Source organism: Salvelinus sp. IW2-2015, linkage group LG32, assembly GCF_002910315.2.
Source record: "Salvelinus sp. IW2-2015 linkage group LG32, ASM291031v2, whole genome shotgun sequence".
NCBI lineage: Eukaryota > Metazoa > Chordata > Actinopteri > Salmoniformes > Salmonidae > Salvelinus > Salvelinus sp. IW2-2015.
Genome location: NC_036871.1, coordinates 5,205,809 through 5,230,790, shown reverse-complemented (window position 1 = coordinate 5,230,790; position 24,982 = coordinate 5,205,809). Strand labels below are relative to the sequence as shown.

General features: G+C 43.3%; 1 protein-coding gene across 1 annotated transcript in view; it reads left to right on the top strand.

Annotated features, from left to right (window-relative positions):
• The window catches only part of fam49ba (family with sequence similarity 49 member Ba), a 44,121-nt gene extending 25,723 nt beyond the window's left edge, over nt 1-18,398 (top strand). Inside the window, exons 5-11 of the mRNA XM_023977696.2 lie at nt 3,461-3,597; nt 13,618-13,695; nt 15,697-15,813; nt 16,213-16,292; nt 16,512-16,638; nt 17,067-17,137; nt 17,904-18,398. Of these exons, the coding sequence (XP_023833464.1) occupies nt 3,461-3,597; nt 13,618-13,695; nt 15,697-15,813; nt 16,213-16,292; nt 16,512-16,638; nt 17,067-17,137; nt 17,904-17,973 (680 nt within the window). The 3' untranslated portion in view covers nt 17,974-18,398. The remainder of the gene's footprint in view (nt 1-3,460; nt 3,598-13,617; nt 13,696-15,696; nt 15,814-16,212; nt 16,293-16,511; nt 16,639-17,066; nt 17,138-17,903) is intronic.
• The last annotated feature ends 6,584 nt before the right edge of the window (nt 18,399-24,982 follow it).

Sequence of the window (24,982 nt, the reverse complement as noted above, 5' to 3'; positions counted from 1 at the left end):
ATCTGATGGTCAGTCTGGAGGGAGGCTGTCTCTCACCGTCCATGTGATGGTCAGTCTGGAGGGAGGGCTGTCTCTCACCGTCATTGATGGTCAGTCTGGAGGGGGGTTGTCTCACCGTTCATCTGATGGTCAGCCTGGAGGGAGGCGCTGTCTCTCACCGTCTTCTGATGGTCAGTCTAAGGGAGGCTGTCTCTCACCGTCCATGCTGATGGTCAGTCTGGAGGGAGGCTTGTCTCTCACGGTCCATGTGATGGTCAGTCTGGAGGGAGGGCTGTCTCTCACCGTCCATGTGATGGTCAGTCTGGAGGGAGGGCTGTCTCTCACCGTCCTCTGATGGTCAGTCTGAAGGGAGGGCTGTCTTCTCACCGTCCATCTGATGGCAGTCTGAAGGGAGGGTTGTCTCACCGTTCATCTGATGGTCAGCCTGGAGGGAGGGCTGTCTCTCACCGTCTATCTGATGGTCAGTCTAGAGGGAGGCTGTCTCTCACCGTCCATCTGATGGTCAGTCTGGAGGGAGGGCTGTCTCTCACCGTCCATGTGATGGTCAGTCTGGAGGGAGGGCTGTCTCTCACCGTCCATCATGATGGTCAGTCTGGAGGGAGGGCTGTCTCCTCACCGTCCATCTGATGGTCAGTCCTGAAGTGAGGGCTGTCTCTCACCGTCCATCTGATGGTCAGTCTGAAGGGAGGGCTGTCTTCACCGTCGATCTGATGGTCAGTCTGGAGGGAGGCTGTCCTCACCGTCCATGTGATGGTCAGTCTGGAGGGAGGGCTGTCTCTCACTGTCCATCTGATGGTCAGTCTGGAGGGAGGGCTGTCTCTCACTGTCCATCTGATGGTCAGTCTGGAGGGAGGGTTGTCTCTCACCGTCCATTCCGCTGGCTGCGTTATCAAGTCCTCTACCGCAAAAATTGGGTCCGATGAGACTGGCACTAATCAGGCAGGTGTCTCGTGCGACCTCTCAACATTTTCTTTTTGGGGTACACGAACAGCCTATCGACCAAACAATCAACCAGTCGACTAAATGGGGTCAGCCCTAAAATGGTGCATTGTTGGCTGTCCGTTACACTGCTCTGTTGAATCCCAGCCGCAGTCTTATTACTTGGCCTCGAGGAAAGACACTCACCAACTGCAATAGATTGAAKGAAAGGGGTTACACTAACGTTGAAGAACTAGGCCATGACCTAATTAACTGCGACACATGGTATGATCAAGTCTAAACGCCGTCCAACAGCGCTACTCTCTGGAGATCAAGCCACTGCGCAGATGAGCGGCATCTCGGAGCTAGTCTCCCACAAGAGTTCCAGAATTTTGTGTTGCAATGCCAGTGCCGAGACAGGGGCATTAAAAATATAGAGTCCCCGATAGTTGGGTTGTTTGTCTCGTTTACGATCCTCATCCAAGGCACTATTTTGGTGGGGGCTTTTCATAGTTATTGACTGTTAAAACAACTTTTGGTATAGGCCTCCCGAGTGGCGCAGCGGCCTAAGGCACTACATGGCAGCGCTAACTGCGTTACTAAAGATCCTGGTTCAATACCGGCTTCGACCGGGAGACCCATGAGGCGACGCACAATTGTCCCAGCATCGTCCGTGTTAGGGGAGGGTTTGGCCGGCCGGGATGTCCTTGTCCCATCTCTCTCTAGCGACTCCTGTGGCGGGCCCGGTGCATGCACGTTGACGCGGTCGCCAGGTGTACGGTGTTTCCTCCGACATATTGGTGCGGCTGGCTTCCAGGTTAAGCGGGCATTGTGTCAAGAAGCAGTGCGGCTGGGCGGGGTTGTGTTACGGAGGACGCGTGGCTCTTGACCTTCGCCTCTCCCAAGTCCGTACGGGAGTTGCAGCGGTGGGACAAGACTGTAACTACGAAATTGGGGAGAAAAAGGGGGTCAAAAAAAAAACTTTAGGTATGTAGCTAGGGCTGTAGTATGTTGGATTTACACATAAAACTATTGCTAAGAAGTAAAAGCCCTTGACTGTTCTTCAGTGCCTTTATGGCCTAGTTTCAGGCTGACTAAATTGTAGACACCTGCCAGATCTCACAACACCTGGACAGTTGTTTAACATAGCAGCTAACCATATCAGATAAGATATTGCAATATGAAGCCTGACCGCGCAGCCGATGACGTGGCACACAACAATTGGTTGATGCAATGCATAGTCTGCAATGTAGTAGTCTGGACTTTTAGCTGAGTTCTCTTTCGTTAGGTAGAGGAGGGTCCACTGGTTCTTTATAAATTAAGGTCATTGCTTCTATAGGAAGTCTATTAAAAAACGGGTTTCCAGGTCTAAATCAGACATTCATTCAAAGAAAGGACCAATGGAATCTCCTCTACCTAACGAAAGAGCGCTCAAACAAAACTCAACGTGGCAAAACTCATTAACAGATCTCAAGTGTCTGATGTCCCTCCTCTTTTTCACAGTTCAGGTGAGGCCACTGAGTCAATGGGTTTACCTTGCACTGTCCATTGTTGCATACGGTTGTTACTCTTATCCAAAAGAAGCCATTTGCTTCCTACATCAAAATGAGCGTGATATGGTCATTGAGTCAAATAAGCGAATGATTGACAGCTTGGTAAAGGCAGTACCGCCCGTTGTAGGGAGCACATTTACGTCATTCCTCAAAGACCAATGTTATAGTTTAGCTAGCAGCTAGGATCAAGTCTTTTCTCTTACCATTATTATTTGATAGGGACAATGAAATATTGTCAGGATTTTCTGCAGCATTTTGAAAGGGATTGAGTCAATTCCACTGTAATTCTGAGAACAGAATAATGGTCATTGGTGGTCAATGGTAATTTTGTTGAATTGCAGTTCATTCCCATGAAGTTGAACTGTCTACTTATTGCCTACAATGTTTGACAACTTTCACTGACAGCATCATTTTCACTATCCTGCCCTCTCTAGCTTTACCGCTCTATTTCACTTCTCCTCCATCCTTCCATTCCCTTTTACTGTAGCTCCATCTCTCCTTCTCATATTTATAATTTCCTGTTACACTCCTCCATGTCCTCGTTTTACTTTCGCCTATCCCACTATCCACTTCTGCGTCTCACTCTCCCTCCATCTCTAATCCACCTCTCCAAGTTCTCATTTCACTTGCATCTTCCCCTCGTTTTACCCCTCCTTGGCTACGCCCCTCCATCTATTCCTCCACCTCCTCTGTCCATCTATCCTGATCACATTCATCCCATCTGACCTGCATATGCTCATTCTAATCCCTCCATGTAATTTCTCTATCTCCCACTTTCCCCTCTCTTTCACCTGGTCTCCCGCCCTCTCTACCCTCTATTTTCCTCTCTCCCCCTCTATATTTATCCATTATACCCCCCTGTTTTCTTCCCTTACTCTCTCCCTCCTTTTCACCATTCACCCCCCCCATTATCTTGTTCTCCATTCATTCTCTTTCTCCCTTCTTTCTCTCTCTTCCCCTCTTCCATCCCACCCATCTCTTTGATACAGAGGGGTCATTGCATGGTCTCCTGAAGGCTCTGACGAGCGCTCGCTGCAGTCCCACCCAGCATCTGGAGCAGGAGCAGGCATTGGCTAGACAGTTTGCAGAGATTCTGCATTTCACCCTGCGCTTCGATGAGCTCAAGGTACTTCTACCCCCTCCAATGAGCGAGATATGCATAGTGCTTCTTCCTTCTTTGTTTTTATGAAATAATCTCCTTATCATTTATCTTAAATGTACACTTAAAATGAAAATGTCAAGTAAATAATAACATGCTTTTCCTTACACTCCAAAAAGCTTTAAATTATGAGAGTAAATGAAGGGGAAGGTTTGCATCAGAATGCTCACCACATATCAATTATCACACTGGAGATGTGAGAAGTGATTGTGGCAATTTGTAGCCTTTTACCTTCCCCAGGATATCCTCCCTGTAACAACATCCAATGCTGCCACAACTCTTAGTCGATAACAAATGTATGGATGTCTGACTTTTTTGTGTTGAAATGTACAGATTTTCGTTCGTTTGGTCAGTCTAAGTAGTACCTGGTGAATACACACAGGTAACAGCAAGGAAGCATTGCCCTCCACTCACCCTGTTCTAGGGGTCAAGCAATAGCTTGACCCCTAGACCTATTTGCAATTTAGAGAAAGTAAAAATATGCACAACCCCAACAAAAAGCAAAGCACCTTTAATGTTAGCCAGCAGATTCCAACCTTACGTTTACGTTTGTTTACACCGAGCTGCACTGGGGTCAGAACACAATCATGGTTAGATTAAGCCACAGCGGAGCCAGTGCAAAATATGGCTTGAAAAACGTACCTCAATGCAGGGATGGGATATGCCACTGTACTACATGTTTCACCCATATCCAAACTGATTAATTTAGAAGATTGAAATACTGCTAGTTTATCCTGGAAATTGTATTTTTTTTTAAATCCATATGCTAGCTAGCAGTAGCCAATGCCGTCATTGTGGAATGGCAGTGTCAGCCAATCAGCTTCTTTGTTGTTCAACGTGACGTTACATTATATTATGGCTTCTGTGTCTATTGCTAGCTAGCATGAGGAAGAAAAGGGCAACGTTCCGTAAAAACTAGTAGTTGTTCAATCTTTCCGGTGTAACAGGTTGTATAATGGGACAATTCGAAGTACAACGCAATTTCTCATCCCTGGATTGAGGTATATATTCCGAGCCATATCTCGCGCCGGCTCTGCGGTGTCTTAATCTAACCATGATTGAATTCCGATCCCAGTGCAGCTCAGCGTAAACAAGTGTAACGGTAGGTTCGGAATCTGCTGGCTACTTTAAAGGGGCAATAAGCAGTTGCTACAGCCATTTTTTTTACTTAGAAATTAATATTACCCACTGATCCTTGAAGAATATAACTTATTTTACTCCAATGTTTCTAAACAAAGGAAATGTAAACAAACATCATATAGCCTCAAAACATGGTTAAAACTATAATTGTGATATCATGGATGTTCAGTCCTTGCATCCATAGCTGCGCTAATGAATTTGAGAGTGGTTACATTTTTCTAGCCCCATCCCTCAGCTTTTTACCGAAACAGGGGTGGGGAGGCCGCTTTGTTATTGTTTCTACTGCTGATTGCCACTTTAAAGCATCATATTAAAGCTTTGATAAAGCAGCAATAGATCAGCAACAGCAATCATAAACCAACTCAAAATTGATGCAATGGGGCTTTTTTCAAATCAAATCAAAGGCAATAGTCTAAAGTTCAATGGTCAAAGACAGAAAGATATTTAGTCCAACCAAAAATGTATTTCAATCCAAGATTCGCAAAAAAAAAAAAATTCAGTTCTTAAGAGTTATTTCCCCAAAAAGGCAAATACGCAAAAAAAAGACTTTATTATCCAATGGGACATTATTATCTAATGGGAAGAGCAGGACATACATTCAACAGTGCAACATGCAATCTGATAGGCTCCTTGGTGTTCAATGGAAGTGTTTATGTGTCCAGTAATTCCCTTTTTCCAGGCAAATAGCGCAGTGGAACAGGTTTTAACAGAACAATTACTGAACTATTTTAAAGTTTTCAAACATTTCCCCATTCTTCTTCTTCTATGATATCATGAATGTCCGCAAACAGTAATTTAAGTGCTAGCCGCCACCTACTGTGCTGGAATGTACGAGCAATCATGATCTGCTCAATTCTGTACTACCTTGGTAATTGTAAGGGGTGCGTACTGGCGGCAGAGAAGTCAGACGCAGGAGAGCAAAAACGGTGTTTCCAACGGCTCAGCTTAATAATAAGAACCCACTGGATACAGAACAATCAATAAATGGGTACATAACCCGACGCACACCAGAACACAACGTGCACAAGCACTTACAATAAACAATACCGGACAAGGACATAGGGGGGAACAGAGGGTTAAATACACAACATGTAATATATGGGATTGAAACCAGGTGTGTGGGAAGACAAGACAAAACAAATGGAAAATTAAAGGGGGATCAGCGATGGCTAGAAGACCAGTGACGTCGACCGCCGAACGTCGCCCGAACAAGGAGAGGGACAGACTTCGGAGGAAGTCGTGACAGTAATAAAATTCAAACCAAATAAATCGCCTGCTAACTTCTACCACACCCTCCCCCTCCCCCCAAAAAAACTCCCCAACCATCCTACCCCATGAAACGTTATCTCGATCATGCTGAAACACACCCATAGGATTGTTTAGTATGTCAACAACCATTTCAACAGTAACATCTGTTACCCCCAATATATATTTTGCTGTCTACACAATAACTTTCAACCTGGCAATTCTGCTTTCCACAACCCGAGTCGTATTGATAACCTTACCAATAAAAGATATGAAGTCAACTTTATTCATTGTCAAAGTGTCCTTTGACAGCGCACATTCATGAGCACCAGATTTCTGAACAGGCCTCCAAACCATGCCAGGACCAGTAGCTCCACCAGTCTGACTACAGGAGCAGCCATAGTAGCTCCATCAGTCTGACAGTAGATCCACTTACTACAGGAGCAGCCATAGTAGCTCCATCAGTCTGACAGTAGATCCACTTACTACAGGAGCAGCCATAGTAGCTCCATGAGTCTGCCTAGTAGTTACACCAATCTGTCTTACAGCCTCTGCGTATGATACATCATTGTTTCTATATCTCAGGGCCATTCTATACTCTCTCTGTACCTGGCATCCACCAAATGCTGCACTACGTRCCCCCCCACAATTACAACACTTAACCTTCACATTGCTTCCACAGTCCCCGTAATCATGTTCCCCTCCACACATCCTTTCTTTCCTTTCCACTGAGCAGCTACATGGCCCATTCTTTGGAATTTATAACACCGCAATGGGGATGGGACAAATTCTCTGAAATTGAAACAAAGGAATCCTTTCTGTACTTTTCCAGTCAATTCCTTCTAAAACCTCAGCATCACTGATAAGCTTTCACTTCTTTGTCCCTCTTTCCTACTGATCAACCTTTTGGCCTCAATCATTCTGCCTCCTTTCACATTTTCTTTAATATCTAATGGACATAGATATTGGAACCCCAGTGATGACTCCTCTCAATCTAGCATAAGCACCAAGGACCTGGCTTTTAATCTTCTTCCCATTAAGCTTTTCCATTTTCAGAATCTTCTTTTGCTGAGCCTGGCTACCACAAAATATTAACAATCTACCATTTCCAATGAACCAAGTTATTTTAATTCACCTACCTCTTTCTCTATGGCAGTGGTTCCTAAACTTTTTATAGTCCCGTACCCCTTCAAACATTCAACCTCCAGCTGTACCCCCTCTAGCACCAGGGTCAGAGCACTCTCAAATGTTGTTTTTGCCATCATTGTAAGCCTGCCACACACACTATACGATACATTTATTAAACATAATAATGAGTGTGAGTTTTTGTCACAACCCGGCTTGTGTGAAGTGACAAAGAGCTCTTATAGGACCAGGGCACAAATAATAATATAATAATAATCAATAAATTTGCTTTTTATTTAGCCATCTTACATATAAAACCTTATTTGTTCATAACAAATGGTGATTAACTCAAAACACAGGTTAATGAGAAGGGTGTGCTTGAAAAGATGCACATAACTCTCATAACTCTTCAATCCTTTTCCACACACAGTCTGTGCCTGTATTTAGTTTTCAAGCTAGTGAGGGCCGAGAATCCACTCTCACATAGGTACGTGGTTGCAAAGGGCCATCGGTGTCTTAACAGCGCGATTTGCTAAGGCAAGAAACTCTGAGCGCAGCACTATCCAGAAATCTGTCAGTGGCTTCTGATTAAATTCAATTGTCACAGAACCGCTTGTTGCAATTACGATGAGGCTCTCTTGTTCAGATATCGGTAATTGGACTGGAGGCAGGGCATGAAAGGGATAACGAAWCCAGTTGTTTGTGTCGTCTGTTTCGMGAAAGTACCTGTGTAATTGCTTACTCAGGTGCTTCGCTATATCACATTTGACATTGTCCATAAGCTTGAGTTCATTTGCACACAAAAAATCATACAATGATGGAAACACGTCTGTGTTGTCCTTGTTAATGCAGACAGAAAAGAGCTCCAACTTCTTAATCATTGCCTCAATTTTGTCCCGCACTTTGAATATAGTTGCTGAGAGTCCCTGTAATCCTAGATTCAGATCATTCAGGCAAGAAAAAACATCARCCAGATGAAAATGATGGTCAGTAAAGAAAACTTTAAGCTCATCTTTCAATTCAAAAAAACGTGTCAATACTTTGCCCCTTGATAACCAGCGCACTTCTGTATGTTGTAAAAGCGTTACATGGTCGCTGCCCATATCATTGCATAATGCAGAAAATACACAAGAGTTCAGGGGCCTTGCTTTAACAAAGTGAACCATTTTCACTTGTAGGGTCCAAAACGTCTTTCAAGCTGTCAGGCATTCCCTTGGCAGCAAGGTGGATGCTGCAGTGTACCCAAGTGGCATCGGGAGCAACTGCTTGCACGCGCGTTACCACTCCACTCTGTCTCCCTGTCATGGCTTTTGCGCCATCAGTACAGATACCAACACATCTTGAACACCAAAGTCCATTTGATGTCACAAAGCTGTCCAGTACTTAAAAAATATCCTCTCATGTTGTTCTGGTTTCCAGTGGTTTGCAGAAGAGGATGTCTTCCTTAATTGACCCCCCATAAACGTAACGGACATATACCAGGAGCTGTGCCAGGCCCGCCACGTCTGTTGACTCATCCAGCTGTAACGCACAGAACTCACTGGCGTGTATGCGAAGCAGTAATTGTTTTTAAACATCTCCTGTCATGTCACTGATGCATCGTGAAACAGTGATGTTTGATGAAGCGATTGTCTGTATAGTTTTTTGGGCCTTTTCCCCCAGCATTGTCCCAGCCATATCCGTGGCAGCAGGAAGAATTAAGTCCTCCACAATAGTATGGAGCTTGCCTATCCTAGCCACTCGGTAGCTCACAATATAAGACGCTTCTTTTTATACATGTCTTACTACTCGAAAGTAGTCATTATTCTTGCAAAAAAAAATCKCGTAGCTTATTTTTCAAATTGTCATGTTTCGCTTCTAAATGTCTGTGCAATAGTGATGGTTTCCCGTGAGAGAGTAACGGTTAATGTGATTGGAGGTTAATTATTTGACTAGGCTACCGGTATTTGACCTTGTGTTGTTATTTCGCTGAACACTAGATGGTTTAATTTCTATTTTGACAGTGAAACGAGGCTACTCAGGCAAGAAAAAAAACTCACCAAAATGTATAGCCCCGTTGGAAAATCTAAATGGACTGTTAGAAAATGTGAAGATTTTATTTTTATTTAAAAAAAAWATATATGAATCACATTTTTATTTGGCGTACCCCCGACAGCATTGGGAGAGCTTTGTACGCGTCTCTGTGTGTGGAGTAAAGGTGGTCTAGAGTTTTTTCCCTTAACATGCTGATAGAAATTTGGTAAAACTGATTTTAGTTTCCCTGCATTAAAGTCCCCGGCCACTAGGAGAGCTGCCTCTGGATGAGCGTTTTCCTGTTTGCTTGTGGCGGAATACAGCTCATTGAGTGCAGTCTTAGTGCCAATATCGGTCTGTAGTTGTATGTAGACAGCTATGAAAAATACAGATGAAAACACTCTAGGTAGATAGTGTGGTCTACAGCTTATCATGAGATACTCTACCTCAGGCGAGCAAAACCTAGAGACTTCCTTAGATATCGTGCACCAGCTGTTGTTTACAAATATACATAGTCCATCCCCCCTTACCAGACGCCGCTGTTCTATCCTGCCGATACAGCGTATAACCAGCCAGCTGTATGTTGATAATGTCGTCGTTCAGCCACGACTCTGTGAAGTCTAAGATATTACAGTTTTTAATATCCCGTTGATTGTTTAATCTTCCTCGCATGTCGTCTATTTTATTTTCCAATGATTGCATGTTAGCATGTAGAACGGTGGGGGTTTATTCGATCACCTACGAATTCTCAGAAGGCAGCCCGAGCTCCGTCCTCTTTTTCTCCTTCTTCTCTTCACGCAAATGATGGGGATTTGCACCTGTTCCCGGGAAAGCAGTATGTCCTTCACGTCGGGCTCGTCTGACTCGTTAAAGGAAAAAAAAGCTTCTGCCAGTTCGTGGTGAGTAATCGCTGTTCTGATGTCCAGAACCTATTTTCGGTCATAAGAGATGGTAGCAAAAACGTAATGTACAGAATAAGTTAAAAAATAAGTTACAAACAACGCATAAAAACCACAAAAAAATAACATTCGGTTAGGAGCACGTAAAACGTCAGCCATCTTCTCCGGCGCCATTCATACTTCAGGTATTCTCATTAGTTAGACCGCAGCGCTCTTTAAATGTTGGACACACTGCAACAACCAATGGCTAAAAGCAGCTAGTGGCTGTCCTATCGTTTGTTGTCTTGTGTGTTTAAAGTGATCACCTGCTGGGTGCTGGCGAACTGTGTCTGTTTTTGCCAAGAAATGTGGCAAAGTATTTCACTTTTTGTCCTGAATACAACGTGTTATGTTTGGGGCTAATCCAACACATTACTGAGCACCACTCTCCTTATTTTCAAACATAGTGGTGGCTGCATCATGTTATGGGTATGCTTGTAATCATTAAGGACTAGATCATTTTTCAGAATAAAAAAACAAACGGAATGGAGATAAGCACATGCAAAATCCTAGAGGAAAACATGGTTCATTCTGCTTTCTACCTTACACTGGTTGAAAGCAGTGTCTGGTGAGCACTGCTTAACCTAAAATACAAGGCTAAATCTACACTGGAGTTGCTTATCAAGAAGACAGTGAATGTTCCTGACGGGCCGAGTTACAGTTTTAAATCTGCTTGAAATGGCAAGAAGTGAAAATGGATGTCTAGCAATGATCAACATCCAATTTGATAGAGCTTTAAGAATACATTTTAAAAAGTATAATGTGCAAATTGTACAATCCAGTTGTGCAAAGCTCTTATAGACTTACCCAGAAAGACTCAACTGTAATTGCTGCCGAAGGTGATTTTAACATGTATTGACTCAGGGGGTTGAATACTTATCTAATCAAGATATAGTAGTGTTTTATTTTTCATGAATTTGTCTTCCACTTTGACATTACAGAGTATTTTGGGTAGATCGTTGACAAAAAAATMACAATTGAATCCATTTTATTCCCATTTTGTAACAACAAAATGTGGAAAAAGTCAAGGGATGTGAATACTTTCTGAAGGTACTGTAGATTGACTCACCTCTACCAACCTCCCCATGTACCAGACTTCTGACTGTCAACAACACTGCTATGGATATGAGAACCACCTTTCTGCCCTTCAGCTCAAGTTGCCCTCTTTCTCTCTGTCTTTGACCTTTAGGATTATTAATGAAAAGAAAGGGGAATAGAGAGAGAGGGGAGAGGGTAGTTCTTCCTTGATTTTATACCCTCCACCTCTTTAAAATGTTTATCTCTGATCCCTTTTAAATGCTCATACCCGAGCTGACAAGGTAAAAATCTGTCATTCTGCCCCTGAGCAAGGCAGTTGACCCACTGTTCCCCGGGCGCCGAAGACGTGGATGTCGATTAAGGCAGCCCACCACACCTCTCTGATTCAGAGGGGTTGGGTTCAACGCGGAAGACACATTTCATGAGTAGGAAGCCGAAAGAGAAGAGATAGTTGTCAAGTTTGTTTTTAACCTCACGATAGAGGTAAGCGCAGAACGTTTTTTGGGAATGGTTTATATATTTTACTGGTAAGAAGAGTTTCCATGTTTTAGTCTGTGGTCGTCAGTATCCTCAACTCCTTTCAAATGCACATTCCTCCGCCTAGTATTATTTTGGCAGGGAGAAAATAACGATATTCTGAATGAAAGAGTACAAGAAATCTGAGATCACGAGGGAATAGTAAGGATGAATCACTAAAATCTCCACTGTGGTCATTTTTTTTGTATAATGGTATTAAGTGTTACTTAACAAAAAATGATCAGAGACAAAGAAAGTGATGGAGATATAAAATGAATGAGATGATACGGAGAGAATGAAAGAGGGAGAGAAGATGACAGGGAGAATAAATCAAATCAAAGTTTATTTGTCACGTGCGCTGAATACAACAGGTGTTCACCTTACAGTGAGATGCTTACTTACAGGCCCTAACCAACAGTGGAATCTTTAAGTAAAAAATAGGTGTTAGGTGAACAATAGATAAGTAAGGAAATAAAAAACTGTAAAAAGACAGTGAATAATAACAGTAGCGAGGCTAAATACAGGCACTGGTTAGTCGGGCTAATTGAGGTAGTATGTACATGTAGATATGATTAAAGTGACTATGGATATATGATAAACAGAGAGTAGCAGTAGTGTGTTTGGTTTGGTTTTGGATTACCTGTTCAGGAGTCTTATGGCTTGCGGGTAAAAGCTGTTGAGAAGCCTTTTGGTCCAAGACTTGGCGCTCCGGTACTGCTTGCCATGCAGTAGTAGAGAGAACTGTCTATGACTGGGGTGGGTGGGGTCTTTGACAATTTTTAGGGCCTTCCTCTGACACCGCCTGGTGTAGAGGTCCTGGATAGCAGGCAGCTTAGCCTCAGTGATGTACTGGGCCGTACGCACTACCCTCTGTAGTGTCTTGCGGTCGGAGGCCAAGCAGTTGCCGTACCAGGCAGTGATGCAACCAGTCATGATGCTCTCGATGGTGCAGCTGTAGAACCTTTTGAGGCTCTGAGGACCCATGCCAAATCTTTTTAGTTTCCTGAGGGGGAATAGGCTTTGTCGTAGCCTTTTTACGGCTGTCTTGGTATGTTTGGACCATTCTAGTTTGTTGGTGATGTGGACACCAAGGAACTTGAAGCTCTCAACCTGCTCCACTACAGCCCCGTCGATGAGAATGGGGGCGTGCTCGGTCCTCCTTTTCCTGTAGTCCACAATCATCTCCTTAGTCTTGGTTATGTTAAGGGATAGGTTGATATTCAGGTACCAACCGGCCAGGTCTCTGACCTCCTCCCTATAGGCTGTCTCATCGTTGTCTGTGATCAGGCCTACCACTGTTGCGTCGTCTGCAAACTTAATGATGGTGTTGGAGTCGTACCTGGCCACGCAGTCGTGGGTGAACAGGGAGTACAGGAGGGGACTGAGCACTCACCCCTGAGGGGCTCTAGTGTTGAGGATCAGCGTGGCAGATGTGTTGCTACCTACCCTCACCACCTGGGGGCGGCCCGTTAGGAAGTCCAGGATCCAGTTGCAGAGGGAGGTGTTTAGTCCCAGGAGTCTTAGCTTAGTGATGAGTTTGAGGGTACTATGGTGTTGAACGCTGAGCTGTAGTCAATGAATAGCATTCTCGCGTAAGTGTTCCTTTTGTCCWGGTGGGAAAAGGTAGTGTGGAGTGCAATAGAGATTGCATCATCTGTGAATCTGTTTGGGCGGTATGCAAATTAGAGTGGATCTAGGGTTTCTGGGATAATGGTGTTGATGTGAGCCATTACCAGCCTTTCAAAGCACTTCATGGCTATGGACGTGAGTGCTACGGGTCTGTAGTTATTTAGGCAGGTTGCCTTAGTGTTCTTGGGCACAGGGACTATAGGCCAGGAGATAGGCTAGTACGACAGGCTAAGTACTAATAACTGGATTTCAAATTGCCACAATCCCTCCTCAACTCCCCACTGTGGGACATTGAAGATAATCATGAGTGATTTCGTGTTGACATTTGCACCCTCTTTTACAGATGACGAACCCTGCCATCCAGAATGATTTCAGCTACTACAGGAGAACCCTCAACCGCATGCGCATCAACAATGTTGCCGTGAGTGTACATTTACATTTAAGTCATTTAGCAGATGCTCTTACCCAGAGCGCCTTACATTTGTGAGTGCATACATTTTCATATCAACGTTTGACTGGTACTGTATATACACACACACAGTTAAACATACCCACGGTAAATGGATTCTAACAGTAGTACATTAGTCACCTCATCCTCCCATTGATCAAAGGGAAAGCCCCATGGGCGTTGACGAGACAGGGGGATCATTGACCTTGTGTCTCCAATTAAGAGCCCCTGCGGCTGGGGAATAATTACTTGAGGGCCTATGTAATGAGGCAGACAGAAGAGCGTATGTAAAGTGCCATGTAGAATGCATGCAGAACGGCACAGCAAATAGTGTGCTGACTGTGTAACGTCTTATTACAGTTTTGATAGAATGAATTGCCCAAACTTCACAAGTTACAGTTGAAACAGGAAGTTTACATACCCCTTAGCCAAATACATTTAAACTCAGTTTTTCACAATTCCTGACATTTAATCCTAGTAAAAATTCCCTGTCTTGAGTCAGTTAGGATCACCACTTTATTTGAAGAATGTGAAATGTCAGAATAATAGTAGAGAGAATGATTTCTTTCTGCTTTTATTTCTTTCATCACATTCCCAGTGGGTCAGAAGTTTACATACACTCAATTAGTATTTGGTAGCATTGCCTTTAAATTAACTTGGGTCAAACGTTTCGGGTAGCCTTCCGCAAGCTTCCCACAATAAGTTGGGTGAATTTTGGCCCATTTCTCCTGACAGAGCTGGTGTAACTGAGTCAGGTTTGTAGGCCTCCTTGCTCGCACATGTTTTTTCAGTTCTGCCCACAAATTTTCTATAGGATTGAGGTCAGGGTTTTGTGATGGCCACTCCAATACCTTGACTTTGTTGTCCTTAAGCCATGTTGCCAAAACTTTGAAAGTATGCTTGGGGTCATCGTCCATTTGGAAGACCCATTTGTGACTAAGCTTTCACTTCCTGACTGATGTCTTAAGATGTTGCTTCAATATATCCACGTAATTTTCCTGCCTTATGATGCCATCTATTTCGTGAAGTGCACCAGTCCCTCCTGCAGCAAAGCAGCTCCACAACATGATGCTGCCACCCCCGTGCTTCACGGTTGGGGTGGTGTTCTTCGGCTTGCAAGCCTCCCCCTTTTTCCTCCAAACATAAAAAATATGTTTAATGACTCCAACCTAAGTCTATGTAAACTTCCAACTTCAACTGTATTTTGCATACGAATTTGAAATGATARACTAAATTAAATATTTGTAAAAAAATATATAATTCAAAATTGCAATATTTAAGGATATAGCCATAGGTTTTGATGCTGGTGTTTTTCCGTCCGGCCTTCTTGTGAAGTATGGTGTTATATTAACACTTTTAAAAGTACTTTMTAAAGAACGATAAAACATTTCTAACATCCTAACAGCACTAATCCTATTGTATACTTCTTTCAATTCTGTTTTTGTTTGAAAGACACCAAGGCCAGGATTCAATTAGATCAGCCGTAACCCATGTTAGCCAACAAACACATAGCTTTTCATTGCTGTTGTTTAGGCGGTGTCTGAGGTGTAACTACATTAGAGCTGTCAAATACACAAGCGGCCCCTTACGTTACTTATCGCGGACATTGCCATTGGATTCACTGAGTCGCATTAGTAGAAATCCCATGCAGCCACATTACAAGTTTGAACACAGGAATGCATGATGTACTCAATTAGGCTGATAGAAATCCTTAGTTTCTTTAATGATTTTACATTTGAGTGTCATTATTTCTAGATAGCCTGACTTTCTTGTTTAGAACTTGTAACTCTTGTGGGTTATAAGGACGGTGTGGTTTTGTGACAATGACCATAAGAGCAGCCATGCTGTCACCGATTTGACAGCTCTAACTCAGTTACATCTCAGACACTGCCGGGAAAAAAAGCTACGTGTTTGTCTGCTAACACGGGTTACCGCTGATCTGATTAAATCCTGGCCCAACTCTTTTGCTTTCAGGCAGAGGAGGAGAACGAAGTCAACAATGAGCTGGCCAATCGGATGTCTCTGTTCTACGCCAATGCCACGCCCATGCTGAAAACGCTAAGCGACGCTACAACAAAGTTTGTTTCAGACGTAAGTGAAAAAGCGTTACATTGATTAAGAATAATAGCTCCTATTTCATAGTGTTAAAGTCCTGGATAGGCAGTTCACTGGACAACTTGTTGACTTCAGTTGAATTGTAATTTGCCAAATGTCATGGATCAGGGCAGCGTCTGTCTCTGATACAGATAAAGAGGGAGCTACAGTATCCGTTTCTTTGACAGTGATCATGGAAAACAGACATGGCAAAATGTGTTATCTACGTAGTTTATTCTCATCTTCTGGCTTATCGTACAGCAGTTTTTCTTTAAACAGTATCGCACAGTCAAATAAAATTGCACCGTTTAGGGCTGTTTTGCTTTAGGAAAACATCAATGAAAATGGTAACAAAAGCTGTGTCAATAAGATGGTGTTTTCTGTTGATTTGACCAGAACACAGATCTACCCATTGAAAACACAACGGACTGCTTGTGCACGATGGCCAGCGTATGCAAAGTCATGCTGGAAACGCCGTGAGACAGACCTCTTTTCTAATCCAATTTATTTTCCCCTCTGTGACATTCAGAAAGTCAGATCACAAATMATTCTGTACTGTACTTTCTACCATGAAGTGTGTCTGCTTTGTGGGATCTGCTTTGAAGTTTCATTTCTTTGAACAGTAAACATTATCTAAAAATGCTGTTTGTTTTTTGTCTTTGCGCACACGTGTTTGTGTGTGTGTGCGTCCACAGGGAATACCGTAGCCGTTTTGCCAGCGAGGATACTGTGTCCTTCTGTTTGCGTGTGATGGTGGGAGTGATCATTCTTTATGACTATGTTCACCCTGCTGGAGCCTTCGTCAAGTCCTCCAAGATCGAGGTGCGTTAACAGAGTTCTTATGACATTTATTGTGGCCGTATGTATCAAGCGTCTCAGGGTAGGACTGCTGATCTAGGATCAGGTCTCCCCTGTCTATGTAATCTGATTCATTGTGATCTCAAAGGACAAACTGATCCTTAATCAGCACTCCTACTCTGAGGTGCGTAATACATACAGCCCCAGACGTTGTCATACCTGAAAAGCGACGTAATTTATCACTGTTGTATCACCAGGGAGGGGAAACGTTGTTCTAGTCCAACAACACAAATTAAATAATCCACTAACAACCAGCCCATGGTTAGTTGAATCAGGTGTGTTACTGCTGGGCTAAAACAAAAATGTGRACCTCCTAGGGATCCCACAGGAATACATACAGGGACACTGACATATGGAACCATAAATGTGTAACTGACTTTGTTTTGGTATAGATGAAAGGGTGCATCAAAGTCTTAAAGGATCAGCCTCAAAGCAGTGTGGAAGGCCTGRTAAACGCTCTCAGGTAAGTGGCATCTCTTTCCTGTACATGCTGTGGTTATCTGCCAACTTGAATGTATAATAGCGTGTTTGTACTTACATGCTAACTACATGTTCAATGACTTTTCAATGACAGGGGTCACAACTTCAGCCCTAAAGGGCCACACTAACACACCTGACTCATGTAATCAACCAATTTATGGCTCTTCAAAGTTGACCATGATTAGATTAATCAGATGTGTAAGAGTTTGGCATTGCAGCCACCCATGACTGAAGTTGTCCACCCATMTTATATTACATTGTTTGTGTTTTGTATTTGTATTTATRAAGGATCCCSYTTAGTTCCTGGTAAGGCAGCAGCTATAACACATTAAGTGTGTGCCCTCAGGCCACTACTATACTAGCATGTTGTTGATTTGTCCTTGAACACTGTTTCGCCAGAAGTGATGATATTTTACACCGACTAAGCCACTCTGTTCTGTCCCCTGCCCGCCATATGTTTTTGTATGTTGTATGTTATCTATTTTTATGTCCTGTAAGGAGTTTATTTATGAGGCACATTCCTGTGAAGCAGACAATAAAATGCTTTCTTATCTATGTTATCTTACCCTAGAGTCCAGACCTTTCCATCAGGACATCAAATTACTCAGCAATTCTTCAGAGCAAATATGTGGATGTTAATAAGACGATTTAAACCATTTAGCTGCAATCTAATGTTAATATTGTTTTTAGGTAATACTAGTGTTGTTTTGGATAGATGCTCAGACTGTACTCTCTTTCTTCACATTCAGGTACACAACAAAACATCTGAATGACGAGACTACCTCCAAGCAAATCAAAAATATGTTGCAAGTTAACTGAGAGAATGTTTAAAGAGCGTCCAGCGCTCTGTAGTTTCTGGAATAAAGATGATCTTCTGTTTCCAGTGAGCGTTAAGGCACCATGTTTGGTACTGTTGTAAAGAAATCATTAATGAAACAAGGCCATATCAAGTAGCAGCTACTGACTTAGTGTCTCATCAGCTGGATGTTTGGACATTTTTGGATCAGTCAGAAAAGTCATTTCACTGGAACATTTTGACTGAAACGATAATCATTTGTAATAATTTCACAGTATGAGGTACTTTATTGAAGATACTGCTCAAGGGACTTCATTTTATATGATGGCAGCATAAATCTTGTATTAGATTTTTTTTTACAGTTAGTATTTGTATAATATAATGTCAAGTTATTTTTGAATGACAATTCATGTGAAAGGGAAAATAAAGCTTTGGTGATTTTTCTAAAGCTTTTCTCTAATCATTTATTTCTTAATAGATTTACGGGGTCAAAGAATGTGTCACCATTACTGACTCTTATCTCACTATTTAATAAGTACAAACTATTTCCCTTATGAATACCCCACCCTAGGACCTCCTCCTCCCTTCTAKATTCCCCCTCCTGCCTAGGATCATGAGAAACATGAACAGTTTGGGAAACACTTTCTCGGAAACGCAGTCCTAGGCCATTTAGTCGTTTTTATGAAACAATGTAGGATTAATGGATCATTTGGTAACACTTTATTTTACAGCCTGGCATTGACACAACTAGGGCTGTGGCGGTCACAAAATGTAGTCAGCCGGTGATTGTCACGCAAATACCTGTCAGTCTCGCAAATACCTGTCAGTCTCACGGTAATTGACCATTAATTAACAAACACATTTAGCATCTCCTGGCTTCCACACATAGCCTAACAAGTCACTAATGCAGACCTTTAGAACATCTACATTTCACGAAGTCTAATCAATCCATGTTATATAGCCTACACCTTCACAATAAATCCATTATTWATTTATAAGAAACATGATKAGAAAATGTAGTCTATTTCTGAAGAACAGAATAGCATACTTTTGAGTTGTCCTTCTGTTAGCTCCTGATCTGGCTATGCCAAATAGCTGTGGGCTACACTAGTTCATTTAGCAGACAAGATCTGCTTGGGCCTCAGAGCTCTAAAACAGTTAGAGAACCGCACATGTGTCACATCTGCTTCCGCTCTCCCCCCCTTGCGCTTGAGGGCGCCAGGCTGCCCTGCATCACGCACTCCTATCATCCATTACGCACACCTGCCTTCCCTCGACACGCGCATCAGCGATATTGGACTCACCTGGACTCACTCAATCACCTGTTTATTACCTCCCCTATATRTGTCAGTTCCCCAGCTCTGTTCCCCGCTTCTGCATGAATCGTTTTTTGTTTGTGTTACCTGTTTGCTGACGTTTGGTATGTAACTCCCGATTTAGACCCCTCCGGTAGACAAGGAGAGCTGGTTCACTCCATCCACTGCCGGCAGCCARGGTGCGGAACTCAAGGGCATACTCAGTGGTGGAGCAACGGCCCTGTCGCAGCTCACGTAACAGGTCCCCGGTGTGACGACATCAAGCTGAATGGTCGAACACCTCCTTGAAGAGGGCGTGGAAACGTGATTCAGAGGACAGATCAGAACTTTGAGCGGCCCACAGGGCTGTGACTCAATCCAGAGCTTTGCCTGTGAGTAGGGAGATGACGAAGTCCACCCTGTCTTTGTCAGAGGTGAAGTCAGCGGGGTGATGGTCTATGTACAGGTTACATTGCATGAGAAATCCTTGACATTTCCCTGGGGAGCCGTCGTATTTATTAGGCATGGATATYGGGGGAGATGAACGGGAGGAGACTGTGGCACCTGATATTGGTGAAACAGGAATGGACTGGCAAAGGAGGTCACAGAGTTCATCGATTKGTTCCTCCTGTCGAGTTAGATGTAGCTGCAGCTCCGCTGAATCCATCTGTAGTTTTTGGTGAGGTATTCTATAATAAGTATGATGGGAGACAGAGTGCTGGTTTCAAGCGCAGGACGCAGCAGGTGTTTGTTTAGTAAAGGACCACAGGAGGAGGCAGGTAGCAGGTTCCAGGGACAGGCAGAAMGTCATACACAGGGAATCTAAAACAGTACAGGCAGGGAAAAAGGAGGAGGGCCAAAAACTACGATACACAGGAGGACTAATATGGAAATAAACAGAGCTCCGAATAGAATGTGTAGCAAAACAAACAATACCTCACAATGATGGGGTGCAAAGAACTGAACTAAATATTGTGTGTAAATGACATATAGGTGTGTGAACAGGTGATCAGAATTCAGTTGATTGGATTCTAGAGTGAGCTGCGTTCAGGGGACCTATGTGTTTGAGAGTGTGAGCTGGAAGCAGACGTTACACATAGCCTGCATGCTTAACAGACATGTCACCCATTGAGCATGTTTGGGATGCTCTGGATCAACATGTACCACAGTGTGTTCCCGCCAATATCCAGCAACTTTGGACAGCCATTGAAGAGAAGTGGGACAACACTCCACAGGCCACAATCAACAGCCTGATCAACTCTATGTGAAGGAGATGCGTCGCACTGCATGAGGCAAATGGAGGTCGTGCCAGATACCGATGGGTTTTCTGATCCAAGACACTAATATCCTTCTTCTCCCTGACAATCCCACCCACAGTGATCAATTGACAGGCCAAACTGTTAAGAATGTGGCCAGGATACAACATGACAAAGAGTGTCACGTTGGTATAAAGGATTTTGGAGACAGGTGCAGGAATACACAATAGGGGTTTTTAATACTCCCAAAACAAACACGCGTACAAAAACACTGGGCTGTACCCAAACCTCGTTGAACGACACGATACCCGTAATACACAATATAAATAGCACGCAGCATAACAGCTGCACCAACGCATAGGTACTCACACCACCAACGGACATGGGAACAATAATCGACAGGACACTGGTAAACCACACTTATACAATTACGAAATCACTGGGAATAGGGGCCAGGTGTGCTTAATGAAAAGTTCCGGAGGGATCCGTGACAATGAGGACATTAAATTGAAAATGGGTGGGATAATATATACCTCAAAAAGGATTTTAATTCGAATGTTGTACTTGGTATGTTAAGAAAAAACATAGTTAAATTACACATTAAGTTACACATCATCAATGAGTTACATCATCATCAACAAATTATACATCATCTTTGTTTGTCAGAAATAATGCGATCACTGTCATGTAGTACAGTTACAAAACTGAACTTCGATTGATCTTCTATCAATTGTATTTCTCAATATGGCAGTGTTATCTGGTAGGGCATTGCCCAAAAACTGTCAACTTGAAAATGCAAACTCGAGTTTTGCATTTAAATTTAGTCACTGATTACATTGTCATCAAAATAATATTATGATCATTAAATCGTCAAATTCATCCAATACAGTATATCCATCAATTGCGGCCCTGAATCTGCAATAGAAATAATGAAACGTAGGACCGGTAATATGTGTCATATGTGAACAGTTTGGGCTAGAGCAGGAGGGGTCTCCAACCTTTTCTTTCATAAAGTCATACAAAATAAATAGTCACCAGCTACTCATATGCAGCCTCTAAATGTTTTTATTGTGTCGGCAAAATTTGGTGATTTGTTCTGGCTCTGTTGTTTGAAGTGTTTTAAAGGTTTTAAATGAACTTGTTCTCAGCAGCATAATGGATACAAAGAGGGTAGACACTTTTCTTTTGCAGGTGCATTTTCATTTTCTACAGTAGTGTGGCAACTAGTGCTTTCTAACTGCACTGAACCAGAACAGTGGTGCGCGGGAGCGAAGCAAAACTTTCCAGAGCTCAAAACCACTCATCTTGAGTCGATGGGGGAAAACAATGAAATCTGGTAATTATCATATATAAAATGGACATACAGTGCCTTCAGAAAGTATTAACACCCCTAGACTTTTTCCACATTTGTTTTTTAAAGCCTGAATTCAAAATGTATTAAATTGTGATTTGTTCCATCACTGGTCTACACGCAATACCCCATAATGTCAAAGTGGAATTATCAAAAACTCAGCAAAAAACGAAACATCCCTTATTCAGGACCCTGTCTTTCAAAGATAATTTGTAAAAATCCAAATAACTTCACAGATCTTCATTGTAAAAGGTTTAAACACTTAGGACACTATGAGGCCTTTCTTCTGACTCTGAAAAACACCGAAAGAAAGATGCCCAGGGTCCCTGCTCATCTGCATGAACGTGCCTTAGGCATGCTGCAAGGAGGCATGACGACTGCAGATGTGGCCAGGGCAATAAATTGCAATGTACGTACTGTGAGACGACTAAGACAGCGCTACAGGGAGACAGGACGGGCAGCTGATCGTGTAACAACACCTGCACAGGATCGGTACATCCGAACATCACACCTACGGGACAGGTACAGGATGGCAACAACAACAGCCCGAGTTACACCAGGAATACACAATCCCACAATCGCTCAGACTGTCCGCAATAGGCTGGGAGAGGCTGGACTGAGGGCTTGTAGGCCTGTTGTAAGGCAGATGAGAATGGGGGCGTGCTCGGTCCTCCTTTTCCTGTAGTCCACAATCATCTCCTTAGTCTTGGTTACGTTGAGGGATAGGTTGTTATTCTGGTACCACCCGGGTCAGGTCTCTGAACTCCTCCCTATAAGCTGTCTCGTCGTTGTCGGTGATCAGGCCTACCACTGTTGTGTCGTCTGCAAACTTAATGATGGTGTTGGAGGCGTGCCTGGCCATGCAGTCGTGGGTGAACAGGGAGTACAGGAGGGGACTGAGCACYCACRCCTGTGGAGCTCCATTGTTGAGGATCAGCGTGGCAGATGTGRTGCTACCTACCCTCACCACCTGMGGGCGGCCCGTCAGGATGTCCAGGATCCAGTTGCAGAGGGAGGTGTTTAGTCCCAGGATCCTTAGCTTAGTYATGAGCTTTGAGGGTACTATGGTGTTGAACGCTGAGCTGTAGTCAATGAATAGCATTCTCACATAAGTGTTCCTTTTGTACAGGTGTGAAAGGGCAGTGTGGAGTGCATTAGAGATTGCATCATCTGTGGATCTGTTTGGGCGGTATGCAAATTGGAYTGGGCATAGGGTTTCTGGGATAATGGTGTTGATGTGAGCRATTACCAACCTTTCAAAGCACTTCATGGCTACGGATGTGAGTGCTARGGGTCTGTAGTCATTTAGGCAGGTTGCCTTTGTGTTCTTGGGCACAGGGACTATGGTGGTCTGCTTGAAACATGTTGGTGTTACAGACACAATCAGGGAKATGTTGAAAATGTCAGRGAAGACACCTTCCAGTTGGTCAGCACATGCKCGGAGCACACGTCCTGGTAATCCATCTGGCCCCTCAGCCTTGTGTATGTTGACCTGTTTAAAGGTCTTACTCACGTCGGCTACRGAGAGCGTGATCYCACAGTCGTCACACAGTCGTCCAGAACAGCTGATGCTCTCATGCATGCCTCAGTGTTGCTTGCCTCGAAGCGAGCATAGAAGTAATTTAGCTCGTCTGGTAGGCTTGTGTCACTGGGCAGCTCGCGGCTGTGCTTCCCTTTGTAGTCTGTAATAGTTTGCAAGCCCTGCCACATAAGACGAGCGTCGGAGCCGGTGTAGTACGATTCAATCTTAGCCCTGTATTGACGCTTTGCCATTTTGATGGTTCGTCGCAGGTTATAGCAGGATTTCTTGTAAGCTTCCGGGTTAGAGTCCCGCACCTTGAAAACGGCAGCTCTACCCTTTAGCTCAGTGCYAATGTTGCCTGTAATCCATGGCTTCTGGTTGGGGTATGTACATACAGTCACTGTGGGGACGACGTTCTCAATGCACTTATTGATAAAGCCAGTGACGGATGTGGTGTACTCCTCAATGCCATCGGAAGAATCCCGGAACATGTTCCAGTCTGTGATAGCAAAACAGTCCTGTAGTTTAGCATCTGCTTCATCTGACCACTTTTTTATAGACCAAGACACTGGTGCTTCCTGCTTTAATTTTTGCTTGTAAGCAGGAATCAGGAGGATAGAGTTGTGGTCGGATTTACCAAATGGAGGGCAAGGGAGAGCTTTGTACGCGTCTGTGTGTGGAGTACAGGTGATCTAGAATTTTTTTTCCCTCTGGTTGCACATTTAACATGTTGATAGAAATTTGGTAGAACTGATTTAAGTTTCCCTGCATTAAAGTCTCCGGCCACTATCCGGAAGAACTGGCAAATATGGTGCAGTCCATGAGAAGGAGATGCACTGCAGTACTTAATGCAGCTGGTGGCCACACCAGATACAGATTGTTACTTTTGATTTTAACCCCCCCCCCCTTTGTTCAGGGATACATTATTCAATTTCTGTTAGTCACATGTCTGTGGAACTTGTTCAGTTAATGTCTCAGTTGTTGTATCTTGTTATGTTCGTACAAATATTTACACATGCTAAGTTTGCTGAAAATAAACGCAGTTGACAATGAGAGGACGTTTATTTTTTTGCTGAATTTATTTGTTTAAAAAAATATATATAATTGAAAATGAAAAGCAGACATTTCTTGAGTCAATAAGTATTCAACCCCTTAATTATGGCAAGCCTAAATAAGTCCAGGAGTAAAAATCTTCAATAATAGTTTTTAACATGATTTTTGAATGACTTCGTCATCTCTGTACCCCAAACATACTGTCTGTCCCTCAGTTGAGCAGTGCATTTCAAACACATATTCACCTACAAAGACCAGGGAGGTTTTCCAATGCCTCGCAAAGAAGGGCACCTATTGGTAGATGGTGTATCAATACACACAGTCACTACAAAGATACAGACGTCCTTCCTAACTCAGTTGCCGGAGAGGAAGGAAACCAGTCAGAGATTTCACCATGAGGCCAATYTTGACTTTAAAATGGTTACAAAGTTTAATGGCTGTGATAGAAGAAAACAACAACATATGTCAAATAACAGTCTGAAAACCACTTGAGGGCAAATAAATCAGATTTGACCGTTCAGACACATGGCCTGGAATCAGAATTGTATCTGTGGC